This window comes from Tachypleus tridentatus, chromosome 6 (genome assembly GCF_004210375.1).
Source record: "Tachypleus tridentatus isolate NWPU-2018 chromosome 6, ASM421037v1, whole genome shotgun sequence".
NCBI classification, from domain to species: Eukaryota; Metazoa; Arthropoda; class Merostomata; order Xiphosura; family Limulidae; genus Tachypleus; species Tachypleus tridentatus.
In genome coordinates, this window is record NC_134830.1 from 106,342,116 (window position 1) to 106,356,516 (window position 14,401).

Consider the following 14,401-nt stretch of genomic DNA (forward strand, 5'->3'; position numbering starts at 1 on the left):
ATATATTGTGTTTTGTTAACCCATAAACTTTCCAGTTGTTTGTCAGATGGAATCATAATATTAAATGTGGTGTTCCTTCAGCCTGTAAGTTTTACGTTAACGCATTCCACGTTTAAATACATTAAAAAATTAACACTAACTTACCATATGTAGTACTAAACTTTGTTATTAAAGGTTAGTTATTAAGACTGTAAACGAATTTACCAATAATAAACTTATTCTTGACAACACCATCGACATGCAAACAACAGACGATTTGCGTTTTACTTGTTATAGGAGAGCTTTTTGCAGTGAAAAAAAATAGGTTACTTATAAATACATTTTAAATGTATTTTGCTTTCAACACATAGAGCATTGTTATTATTAATAAGACTAATTAATATGCTACTAGCACATACAACTAATTATATTTACCACAGTATACGGGAGATAATAGATATCATGCTAGCATATGTCTATACTGTGCTAACATCTATGTGTAAGCTTCTTGGTACTGTCTCTATCAGAAGTAAATTGCTAGACACACACAACGCTAGATTTAACGCTTCGTTACTCTTCGAAATGATACTAGCTAGAGTATCTGGGTTAGCTTAATCACTGTTAGACTTCAGAAGCTGAGACGTTAGGATCAGATTTAACTCTAGTTAATTCGTACATCAGTTTACGTGATTGATATACATGCAGCTGATCTAGTGCAGACTCACAAATTAACATTCTAACAGCTAAAAGAACGTTGATTTGCTTATTGAAGTACTTACCTGACACTTAATCATTAGAGTGACCTTCAGGTGTTGCCCTGATTAATAAATACACACGCTAACGACCAATTAAACTCTAACTATTGAACCATTGTGGAAGAGAACCACCATAAAATTTAAGTTACGTGATTATAAACATTATTTTGGGTGTTAAGAACAACTTAAAGTAAAAGAGATTTCGCATTTAACTTACTCTAGTAACAAAGTTACAAGAAAAACAAATGTTCGACGATGTAACTGCAGTACGCTGCTAGTTATTAATAACTGATTTAATTGTTCTTAAAACATTAAAATTAGTACAAGGAAGATGTTTCTTAACGTAAACACCATAGCTCATGTGAGAGCTATGTACAATGAGTGTCGGTGCCTAATTCTTTCACCAAAATAAACTTCTTCACTCAGTGCTTGTAATATGTATAGATTACAAATCAAATAATGTCGCTTATAAGACTCATGCAACTATTGTATTAAGAATTCTATTCCTTGGCATTGGTCACCTTTTGTCCATACATACAAAGTAGTCGCATTTTTACATATAAGCTAGTGTTGCATAAATAGCATAACTCATCAACAAAAAGGGTGTCATCAAGTTAAAATTTACAATTAAAACCGTATTGATATTAAGTTGAAACCACTTCTAAAGTACTGCAGTTTGATGTTTAACTTTCAAACGCAAGTCTAAATACGTCGTCATTTTGTAAAGCGTTATTTTTTAATGTTCGTTCAGTATACTTTTAGCATTATGAAATTAAAAATGAAAAGTTTTTTGTTGTTGTTCTATGATTTTTATATAATGAAGAACTAAAATGCGAGCGTTTTCGCTAGTAGTAGCAAAATTTGTTTCAATACTAATTTGGCAAATGATGTATGAGATATCTTCTTTAAAAGGTGTTTTAAACTAGAAATAAATAATCAAAACTATAGCATCGTAGCAACAAAAATTCTCCTTTCTATTATAACCTATTTAAGATATTTTAAGGAAGTCATCCCAGCTAAAACGTATTACTGTAAGAAATAAAATTCTTAAGTACTTATTTCATGATTATTAAACTGATATGTAGTCAATACAAGAGTCAATTTTATTCGTGTTTTCTAGACTATAGAAAGAACATTAAAAATAAATATAAAATATTGTCAGTTTTCAAAATGAAATGATCCAAAGAGTTTTATTGGTTTATAAATACGAAAACCCTTTATTAAGAAAATAAACAATAAACTGTAATTTAGTTTAAAAAAGATTTCTGATCATACAGAACGTTTCACGTCAGCAGCATACTAGAGAATGGTAAGGAGACCGGAACTTGTGAATTTGAAAATATAAAAGTCTCTATGTTAACATAAACTAGTCATCTTTTTTTTTCTTATACAGAAAAACAAATCACTTACTCCTTTGCTAATTTTCTCATAAATAGACATAACAGAAAAAAATGCTCTATGTATCAACGTACATTGAGTAAGTTGACACATGCTCTGAGGGTAAGTTGACGCGAATGAAATTAAATCAAACACACTATATTCACATCAATACATTTAGTTCACATTTATGAAAATGAAAGAAATACAGTTTAACTGTCTTTCAATATAACGTTTATAAAAAGAGTTTGAAGTTCAAACATTAGAAGAATATTTCAATAAAATAATAAGAAGGGTTTGTTTGTGTTAAAATTAAACACAAAGCTACACTATAGGCTATCTGTGGACTACCCGCCAGGGGTGTTGAAAGCGGGGTTTTAATGGTACGAATCTGGCGACATGCTGTTCTGTCACTGGGGTTGCAAATGAGAAGAAAGTAATATAATGATAGATTTACAAAATGTTAATTCATATTTCCAATACTTAAGATCAGTGAAAAATAATTAAATGTGATCTAAACATTTTTTTCTAACATATCTATGTATCTTTGGCCTAATAACATAAAAAAACGCATGCGAATTCCTGAATGAAGGCTGGTTAACACGCGTGAAATGTGTCAGCGTGACCTAAGTCGTCATTTTGCGAGAAACGACTTGTTAGTGCCGTCCCAATCACAGTTATCAAACAGAATTATGTGCCACCATATTATATAACTCAAATAATGCGTTTTCAAACAATGTGTGACTTAAATTATCTTGACAAAAGAATTTAATATAACATAACAAAATTTTGACAGTTGAAAATATTCACTTATGTGTGTGAAAATATCAATTTTTAATCTAGCTCACGACAGAGGCTTCTTCTGATCACATTAAAACTACAACAGAAAGTGATGCATGTTTATATGTGTCGGTAGTCATGACACCAACTTCGGTATATGATAATTATTGATATTGTGTTAACCTATCCCTGTGGCCAAACAGCCCCATTATCCCTTATCTGTGAACATCTCTTCATTAAAATAAAGTTTTATTTGTTTAGTATTTCACGCATAGCTACAAAAGGGCTATCTGAGATAGTCGTTCATAATTTAGTAGTGATATACTGGAGAAAAGGTAGCTAGTCAACATCTCGCACCGCCAACTCTTAGGCTACGAAGAGTGTGACTGACTCACATTATAACGACTCCACGGCTGGAAGGACGAGCATATTCGGTGTGACGAGGATTCGAAACCACGACCCTCAGATTGCGAATCGAGCGCTATAACGACCATTCCATGAAAATGAAAGATTTGGTGAATATCCATATAGTGGTCTATTACTTTTAACTTATCCAGGCATTTTTATTAATATCAAAACTTGAAATTCCTATTTAAAAGTGAAAAATTTCCTTCTGCTAAGAGTATGCTTGAACACAGAGGGTTTAGACATACTTTTACAATTATTACGAAATATGTAAAATATATAGTACATATTCATATATAAAGTCTTTATAAAAAGCATCACAAACTTACTTCAGCAGGAAATGCGTATCCACCGATCATATGTTCTGAACCTCTGCTATCTTCTCGTCCATAATGGATGTGGATTTGCTGTAACCGGTACTTGTAAGACAATGGACCGCCAGTGACATTAACTGCGGCTACTGCGGGGCTCGTGTCGGCGTCAAATATAATACTATGGCCAGTATTGCGGAGGATTCCGCTCACCTATTAAGAAAAAAAGAATACTTTGTTAACCCATTAGAATCAATACATAAACTCCATCCATTGGAGTCGCGATACTTTGCAAACAACACATACAATTCATCAATTGAAGACGCAATCCTTTGCAAACAACACATATAACACCAGTTTGAGTTGCAGTCCTTTAAAATTAACAGATGAAACATCAATTAGAGTTGAAAACCTTTGCAATTAACGTACACAATTTATCAACTGGAGTTTCAATAATTTTAAGAGTTTTATAATGGTAAACTTTTACTCATTATTTTTGTAGTATATGTAATCCAAGATTATTTTGTTTCAATGGAAAGTGAAGATATTTTGAGTCTTTTAAGCAAGACGTTTGAGAGCATAGTCTTGCTTGTTCATACACTATCTTTGCACAATTCACAGTAGTTAAACACGTGCCTCATGTTTCTGTTGAGTTACTTCTATTATCTGCAATTTTGTTGGCTGACAAGTAATGATGTCTAATACCACTCGTTTTTCTTAGTTGTTGTTGGTACATATTGATAACTTATTACACTCTGCTTGTTTGTTTTTAATTGTTTATACGTAATGACACTTTCATACTACTCTGTTGTTGTTACTGATTTGTTCATTAATAAAGCAAATTTGACACTACTCTGCTTTTGATTGGGGTTCGCTCTGCGATATAGTTTTTATATATCTTACATATTATCTTGGTTTTTATGGTTTTGTGTGATATGAAAGTTTTGTTTGCCTTCTGTTTTTTAATTGATTTGTATATTATGACAGTTTTTACACCTATTTCGTTTTTTGTTGACAGTTTTAATAATATTATCTAGTTTTTATCCTTAAGGATACCAGCTCAACTTTTAAACACGTCTCTTATGCAAGGATTGTTGTAGACAGGATATTATTATCACACTAATGTACGTTACATCTAGTATATATATATGTGTGCTTATTATAGACCGCAAATTCCACGGCTGGTTAGAATGACAGTCATATAACTTTCTCTTTTAAAATAAATGAGACACAAACATCTTGCTATATTCACATTATATAGTAACTAAACTAAATTCCGGGGCTAGTGCTACAAAGAAACATCCAACGCTAACATTTTTAACTGTTCAAACATTTTTAGTGTTCTGTGAGACGACTGGTAAGAAATTAGTCCAGGTCAAGAAAAGAACTTATTCAAGTCATAATAACACATTCTTTTACCTACAATAATGGATTGTTGTTGTATTTTACGCAAAAAAAATGTTGCTCATAATATACAATATAAAATAATCGACATTGATAATTAGTTCACAGAGAATCACAAGGCCCGAGTTTCATACACTATCAGAAAAGGCCCGGCGTGGCGAGGTGGTTAAAACACTCGACTTGTTATCCGAGGTCGCGGGTTCGAATCCCCCCAATCACAAAAAACTTGCTCGCCCTTTCAGCTGTGTGGGCGTTATAATGTGATGGTCAATCCCACTATTCTTTGGCAAAAGAGTTGGCGGTGGGTGGTGATGACTAGCTGCCTTCCCTCTAGTCTTACACTGCTAAATTAGGGACGGCTAGCGCAGATAGCCTTCGTGTATCTTTGTGCCAAATTCAAACCAAACTAACAGAAATATAGAAAAAAAGCTCTAAATTAAAGGAAAAAAAATGTTGTAAACTTGGATAAAATAAAGATATGCTTTAGACGTACAAGTAAAAGTAGGACAATTTCTTTACACCAGGGAATTAACTATACAGAGAGAAAATTATAGTTTTTACTTCTGCTAAAATGGGAATTTAAGGTTGAAAAGATTGTCAGGAATTACTTGAATGGTGTTTTTAATGGCTTTTCCTTCCGTTATTTACTGTATTACACAACAGAGATTCAGAACTCCAGTGAAAATTAATTTCTCCAAACTGTATATACGTAGAACCTGACTGTCTGCAAGCGTTGCTACCGTTTCTCCATATATTTCAGCTAAGAGTAAAGGTGCTATTTATGGGCTTAATTTATACTAAAAATAACGTTTCTTTTATTTTTGTCACAGTAACGAACATAATATTGTGTTTAAGGTTTGTAAAATGACGACTGGTAGATAAAAGTGGCTGTAAACAAGTTAGGAACTACAGTGTATACGCTATCGAATGATATATAATCAGAGGAAACAAGTTAAACAGTCGTATTGAACGTAGCTGCAAATTGAAAAATAAGTACTTATAATTACTTTTACCATATTCTACGCGATACAATGTACCAGTGCATTTTGAGTTAACTTCAAAATATGATTGGTATAATTACATATTGCTTGTATATAGATGTATTGTTACGTTTTGTAATTTTAGAATCAAATTTCTCAGTACGACAAATTTAATGATGATTTGCAGTACAAAAAATATATACATACATATTTTTTGTGAGTATGTAATACACACTGTGAATACAAATTTGTAAGTATTGCAATGTGTATACCTACAAGGAATATCAGCTATCTTATTAATTAATGACAACGATAGGCATTAACCTGTAACACAACTAAAATATTTACACTTTTTAATACAGCAAAGACGTGTGCGTTACAAACATTCTTAAGAACGTTAAACAAATATTGTAAACCTCCGACAACTAAGCAAAACGCTGTACCTCACTTTGTACGATTGTGAAATTTAATATATCATGTATATTAAGGAAATTCGGTTAAGTCCAACGATCGATTTTACTTTCAGAATTGTTCTCATTAAATTAATACAACTTCCTCTGACAGAGATTATTAGTTATTCTGGCATCAAACAGTTCGTATCCTAGGAAAATTCGTCTATATTTTACCAAATTTTGACAAAAATGTTTATAAAAACAATAATAAGCACTTGTATTCTAATCATTTCGAGTTACATTAATGGCTTTTCACACATATGTCTATATATATTTTATAATTATAAAATTGTTGCTATAGTCATCTGAGAATACTGCTTTCATCACAAAAATACTAAGGTATAGTAGTTTAACTATGAGCATTTTATATTGCAAAAATATGAGTATTCCTTTCTAGCAAATGTTAAAAGAAATATCTGTTTGTTTGTTTGTTTGTTTTTGAATTTTGCGCAAAGCTACTCGAGGGCTATCTGCGCTAGCCGTCCCTAATTTAGCAGAGTAAGACTAGAGGGAAGGCAGCTAGTCATCACCACCCACCGCCAACTCTTGGGCTACTCTTTTACCAACGAATAGTGGGATTGACCGTTACATTATAACGCCCCCACGGCTAAAAGTGTGAGAATGTTTTGGTGCGTCCGCAAAAGAAATACAATACAGTTTATTCTTATCAGTATTGGTTTGGTACTTTAAGCTTTTTAGTACTGTTGATATATAAAGAGGGTAGAAATTCATTGTATCTATTTAGGTATCTATCTATTCACGTTATTAATCTCAATAAGCAACCAACTGCGTGTCTTTGACTGGATATATCTGATGTATAAACATCTATTTTAACATCTATTAACAGATATTATTTTCTATGTGTATATAAAATATCCGGTCAACGAAAATAAATTTAACATTTGCCAATATTTCGTGCTGAGTGAGTATGACAAACCAAACTTGTGATATCACATCAAGATTCTACAGTCACAGAACCATTATTTTTGTCTTCGTTTGTTTGCTTTCAAATGCCCTGATGAAAGTTGTAATATGAAAAAAAAAATACTCGTGTCTCATAGAAGTTACGATAAACCACATTAGTTTAGGAAGGTGCAGAAAATTGCTCTAACAAAGTTTGGAAGAATATTTCGTTTTGGAATATTCTTCACTGAACACTGAATGACTATTATGACAACACTCGTGACTTAAACTCTTCATTTGATTTCTTGTTTTTGTAAGCAGTAAAATACGTCAAATATTTGATATTTTCAACAGTTATGTCTGGAATTTCCAACTCTTGAATGTATTCATAATTACGTATCATACGGGTTATTTATTTGTTTTATGATTTAACAGTTTAGAACCACCACCCATTTGCTTTACTACGAAGACTGCCCTTACTACAATTTTAAAGAACAGTTAACGACATTTTTTTAGCTGAAAATATTTTAATTAACAATTAACCTTAAAATAACCCAATTAGAGAGAGACAAGATAATATTAAAGATACAGTTATTTCAAGCCGCATGACTGTCTATGTATATGTTTATTTATTTATATATAACACGATCTGATACCTAAAACAAAAACAAATTATGTACAAAGGACGTCGGAACCGTTTTGAATACCAAAAAAATGTTTATAAGGCATCAAATTAAATAATGCAAATGAAATATCTAGAAATTCACACAGTAATAAATATTAGGTCCAACTTAGCGCTGACCCACTGTGAAACAAATATATTTTTGCATTTATGTTGATAATTAATTTAATTTTACAGGTTGAAAACTTACACAATAAAAGCTTGACAATCAACTGTACTGTGATAAAAATATTTTTTTTAGCTGAAAATGAACTGAACCTTAAAATAATTTAATCAAATGAAACAAGTGTTTTTTATCTTTGTATTTCTATGTATTATCCAAAGTACAGAAAGATATAGGCTACTCTTCTCCATTTCAACAGTTGTTAATAAATATTTAAATTGTATTTTGGCTATCTTGCTACGTTTGAACAATTTTTACGGGTTTGAATCCCCGTCACACTAGACATGCTCGCCCTTTCAGGCGTGAGAGCGCTATAATGTCATGGTCAATCTCACTATTTGTTGATAACAGTTTAGCCCAAGAGTTGGCGGTAGGTGGTGGTGACTAGTTGGCTTCCATCTAGTCATACACTGCTAAATGAGGGATGGCTAGCGCAGATAGCCCCCATGTAGCTTTGCGCGAAATTAAAACAAACAAACAAGTAATTTTTACCTATACGCTTAGTAAATCAACTTTTTGTAAAAGGTACAAAATAATTTGTTCTTAAGCACAACTAATTTTGCACATTTTGATGTAGTGTAGCCCCCAGCCAGTACAGCGATAAGTCTATATATTTACAACGCTAAAATCAAAGGTTCGATTCCCCTCAGTGGGCTCAGCAGATAGCCCAATGTGGCTTTGCTATAAAAAATATACCAAAACACCAACATGTAGTTTTGATGTAGTTTTATTATTTATTAACGTACCGAATACCTGATCCAAATTCCTTAACGCTTGATAACACTATCTGAAATTATATTTTATGAGAAAATATAGCAAAATTTCTACAATTTTTAACTGTATTAGTTAATTTCACTATAGGTTTATTTGTTTTTGAAATTCGTATAAAGAAATATTTGCCTTAGTTATCTCTACTTTTGAACTAATCAACAATATTCACCAATTTTTAGACTATTCTGATTATGCATCTACTGTCCCGAAATACAGATCAGGGTTTTCGAGTCAACAAAACGCAAGCCACGTACCCATAGGTTCACATTTCGCCGCGTTAACCACTAAACCACATCCAGTCTTTAAGTATCGGAATGCTAGATATAACTAAACGGATAAATTAGTAATTTCAGTTTTCATACAACAGTCTGACAAATATCTGTATGGTACAAATCAATGTTATATACTACTTAGAAATATTGCATTAGAGAGGAATAAGAAGCAAGTATTTTATTTGCTGATCTGAAATTAATACAATATTGGCCAAAATATTTGCATACTGTTCTATATTGATGCTATTGTTTACATGCGGTGAATAATTATTGAATAAATGCCAGAGTAACACGACAAAATGTACGAGTTATTATTCTGTTCTGTATAAGTTGTTTAGAGCATTTGTTCGTCAAACACACATACACACCTGTTTTGTATAAAAAGTTGCGTTTTTTGGTATAACGTTTCTCGAAACAAATCAACGATTTATTCAGACAGTTTTTCTTTACTTGGTGTAGAGTCATGCCTCGTCACGTGCTAGAAGTTATATGGCGTAAAATTGTTCAACTATTCAAAACTGGTAGGAAGCAAACGGTCATAACTAGAACAATACGGTAACCCCAGTGTATCGAAGCCAGAATCATGAAACGGACTGCAAGAAACACTGTCCCAGGAAAGTCTACTTGTAGACGGTGATAATTATAGCCAGAGACGACCATGTTTTAATCAGGTTAACACGTCAAAGTGGATTGTAAGTGATTGTAACAGAATATGCATACATTTTGACCAAGACTGTATTTTTCTGAGACATGTAAAACGACTTTTAAGCAATAGCGAAGTTTCTTGAGAACTTGATGATATTGTTTACAAAAGTAATTACACACAAAAACACATAATATTTTTTTATATATCTGAACCTCTAGAGTATTACAAAAATATTTAGGTTATGTAACACGGTTTTCTTTATAATGCCCATACTCTATGTACTACGTAAAGTGAGTTGGATTAAGAGAATAGGTATTTATGTCACGTTTTCACACATATCAACAACTTCATGAACATTGTAGATAATAACTTGGACGTTATATGTTTAAAAACAGCTGGTATGGGTAGAGAAAGTACTAGTAAAGGAGCGAACAACGTTTCGTCCTTCTTCGGTCTTCGTGAGGTTCACAAAGAAAGAAATAAAGGGTTACTAACCGGTAGCTGACTACATGTTTGAAGGCAGTTGTGTAATTGAGTGTAGGAATATAGAGATCGTGCTTAGATGTTTGATTATATTTATTAATATAGGTACAAAGGTGTTCCTTTGTATTGGTTTATTTTGGGAAATTATGTGATAATTTCCACGACTTCTATATTGGAGAAACAAATAGAAAAATGGAAACCAGATTCAAAGAACACAATAATTCACCTTCATACGTGTTCGAACATTGCAAATCAAATAAACACAACATAACCATAGAAAACACCCAAATACTAAATAAAGAAAAAACACAAATAAACGCAAAATTAAAGAAGCCTTACTTACACAACAACTCAAGCCCAAAATAAACCAATACAAAGGAACACCTTTATACCTATATTAATAAATATAATCAAGCATCTAAGCACGCCCTCAATATTCCTACACTCAATTACACAATCGCCTTCAAACATGTAGTCAGCTACCGGTCAGTAACCCTTTCTTTCTTTCCTTGTGAACCTGACGATGACCAAAGAAGGACAAAACGTTGTTCGTTCCTCTACTAGTGCTCTCTCTACCCATATCAGCCGTTTTTAAACACATAATTTTTTCTACAAGTGGATTTTCTCGTCATCACGGAATAACTTGGACGATTATCCAAAATATAGTGGTTGTGTATTTTGTTATATCCTGCCATTTTTTATTTTATTTTTGTTAATTTAACACAAGATTGTGAAAATATTTACTGATTTACAAATTATGAAATCGTCTACTTACTTAGGAAGAATTGTGAAACCGTCTAATGATTTATAAAAAGATTGTGAAACCATTTACTTGTTTATAAAGTACTATGGAACCATCTACTAATTTACAAAGGACTGTAAAAGCGTTTACTGATTCACAAATGACTGTGAAACTGTTTACTGATTCACAAATGACTGTGAAACTGTTTACTGATTTACAAAGAGATATGGAACTCTTTTACTGATTTGCAAAGAACTGTAAAAGCGTCTACAGATTTACAAAGTACTATGGAGCCATCTATTAATTTACAAAGAACTGTGAAACTGTTTACTGATTCACAAATGACTGTGAAACTGTTTACTGATTTACAAAGAGCTATGGAACCCTTTCACGGATTTGCAAAGAACTGTAAAAGCGTCTACAGATTTACAAAGTACTATGGAGCCATCTATTAATTTACAAAGAACTGTGGAACCGTTTATTGATTTACAAAAGGCTGCGTAACTGTCTACTTATTCACACAGATCTTTAAAACCTTCTACTAATTTGTAAGTGAATATAGAAGCGTCGAATCGTCTATTGCTTACACAGGACTGTGGTTTCATCTACTGATAGTGTTTGTTGTTTATTTTGAATTTCGCGCAAAGCTACACGAGAGCTATCTGCTCTAAACATCCCTAATTTAACAGTGTAAGACTAGAGGGAAGGTAACTAGTCATCATCACCTACCGCCAACTCTTGGGCTACTCTTTTACCAACAAATAGTGGGATTGACCGTCACATTATAACGTCCCCACTGCTGAAAGGGCGAGCAAGTTTGGTGTGACGGAGATTCGAACCCGTGACCCTCGAATTACGAGTCGAGCGCCTTAACCACCTGGCCATGCCGGGTCTTGTGTAATTTGGAGAGAAAGTTTCAGTTTTTTTCGCTATGTAATTTGAGTAAACTTTTTCAAATTAGAAAAATTATCACAAAGGACTAATCACGATTTAACGAATTATAATTATACCATTATAATGGTAGTGTTCATACAACTGAAACAAGGAGAAACCTTGAATACCGTATTTCAACAACATAAACATCTTATGTTTTTCAAGTATTAATATTTCCATTCCCATACAGCTCCTTCAGTGAGGCTTTTTTATAATATATATTTAGATGTATTCACTTCTTTCCTATTCGTCTTGCTGTTCATCTACTTATCTTAAGTGTCTCAGTTTATAGAATCAGCCTCTTTCATTCTTGTAGATGTAATTTTTGCATTTTGTCGGAAACCAACAGTGGTTAAAATATTATGCTTCTGGTCATGAAGTTACGGTGTACCTTCTAATTTACTTCTTTCACCGCTCTGTTTAACCATTTCAAGTAGGGAACGCTCTCATTTTTACCCATGAAAGTGAACTTTATCGAATCATAAAGCTTTCCTCTTGGCGTTTACTATCGTTTGGTATCATATATATCCCGTCAAAACGTACATTCTAACCGAATCTAATACATACTTCATACAAAGATTCTGTATTAAAGGCTTTATTGAATAAATGTGTGTATGTGTTTTCTTATAGCAAAGCCACATGGGGCTATCTGCTGAATGCACCAATTGGAATCGAACTCCTAATTTTAGTGTTGTAAATCCATAAAATGCTGGAATAAGCCACTGAAATATTGTATATTTGTTTAGTTTGTCTCTTTTGTCCTGAAAAACGTATTATTTGCTATTTATATTTTAACGTATTACTTTAATCCGAGCTATTACCTTCTCTTTGCTAACTTCACGTCAACGACAGGATATCCCTGTAGTGTGATGTGTAGTCTGTAATGTTTAATAATTTATTAAAGATAAAAGTCGATAAATAAATACGTTACTTTGAAATAACAAATGTGAAAGACGTGTAGAATTGAGTACAATATTCATATCACAAGCAAAAATAAATTAATAAACTACACATTTCTAGAGTGCATCTATTAAGGAACAACAGAACAATTTCTGTCATATAAAACATTGCATTACCTTCTGAACGCCTAAAACAAATAAATATTGTTAAAAACGTTTATATTTCATCTGCTCTCTGCAACCCACTGAACTGCTATAACTTATAAAGTTTTACAACCACGTGGAGTCAGGGCACACAAGGAACAATTGATTGATTGATTGATTGTTTGGAATTAAGCACAAAGCTACAGAATGGGCTATCTGTGCTCTTTCCACCACAGGTATCGAAACTCGGTTTTTAACGGTATGAGTTCGACGAAAAATGACGCTAACGGACGTGTGCAACAATAATAACACGAGTATTTGAAAAACCTCATCCTAAATTCACTGTTAGTTATGTATTGAATAAATGAATGATCACAGAACATTATGATGACCAACAATTGACTTAGTCACCCAAATTAACTTCCATTCAATTCATGCTAACTCTAAGACACGTTTTGAAACTAAATTGCACATAAGGCATTAAATTCATTAATCACTCAGTACTTTAATGAGAGTTCGGGACTACTGGGAATTAAATTGTCTATTAAGAGCTTAATAATGTTGAATTTTACCTCATAAGCTGCTCATTAAAGCTGTGCATGCAAAGCTTTAGCTTTCACACTGTTTTTATCATTATAAAAACAAAGTAGCAAACCATCATGTAGAGCAATTAATCCTGTTACTCATTATTTACTTCGTTTAGACAAATCTGGGTTTGAAAACTAGCTGAAAGACCCATGAATGATCCCCTTTTCAATTGAATTAGATTTGTTCCACTAGTCATAGTTAAGGAAGCCAAATGCTCTGCAATATTTTAAATTTTTTTACAACCATTGATGAAATTCTATGAAAAGAATATAACTCTTTCGACATGATAATGCACCGTGCACAAATTCTTTCTTCAGCAGACACCATCTTACTATGTTAGGAACTGCTTTGCAAAGGAAGTATTGGTCTATTCAAATAAATGAATGTCATTTGTTGATGGCACGTACAACTGTTGTACAGATAGATGTGTGTTATTTTGTTCCTTCTTAAAGAAAACAAGTACAATATGCTGTTGAAATATAAAACTAAACTAACGTATTATTATATACACATGTAGTCAGTTTAGTCTTTCCACAAACCCTCTTAAAACTTCTGTGCTGAATTATACTTTTTCCTAATATTTAAAAAAATCTTAACTTTAACTAAAACCACAAAAATAACTATGAAAAGCATTTAAAACATTTTAGTGAGTTTGGTTTGAATTTCGCACAAAGATACACGAGGGCTATCTGCGCTAGCCGTACCTAATTTAGTAGTGTAAGACTAGATGGA

General features: G+C 32.5%; 1 protein-coding gene across 1 annotated transcript in view; it reads right to left on the minus strand.

Annotated features, from left to right (window-relative positions):
- The window catches only part of LOC143253247 (carbonic anhydrase-related protein 10-like), a 121,751-nt gene that overhangs the window by 35,088 nt on the left and 72,262 nt on the right, over nucleotides 1-14,401 (minus strand). Inside the window, exon 4 of the mRNA XM_076506792.1 lies at nucleotides 3,626-3,820. Coding sequence (XP_076362907.1) covers nucleotides 3,626-3,820 — 195 coding nt within the window. The remainder of the gene's footprint in view (nucleotides 1-3,625; nucleotides 3,821-14,401) is intronic.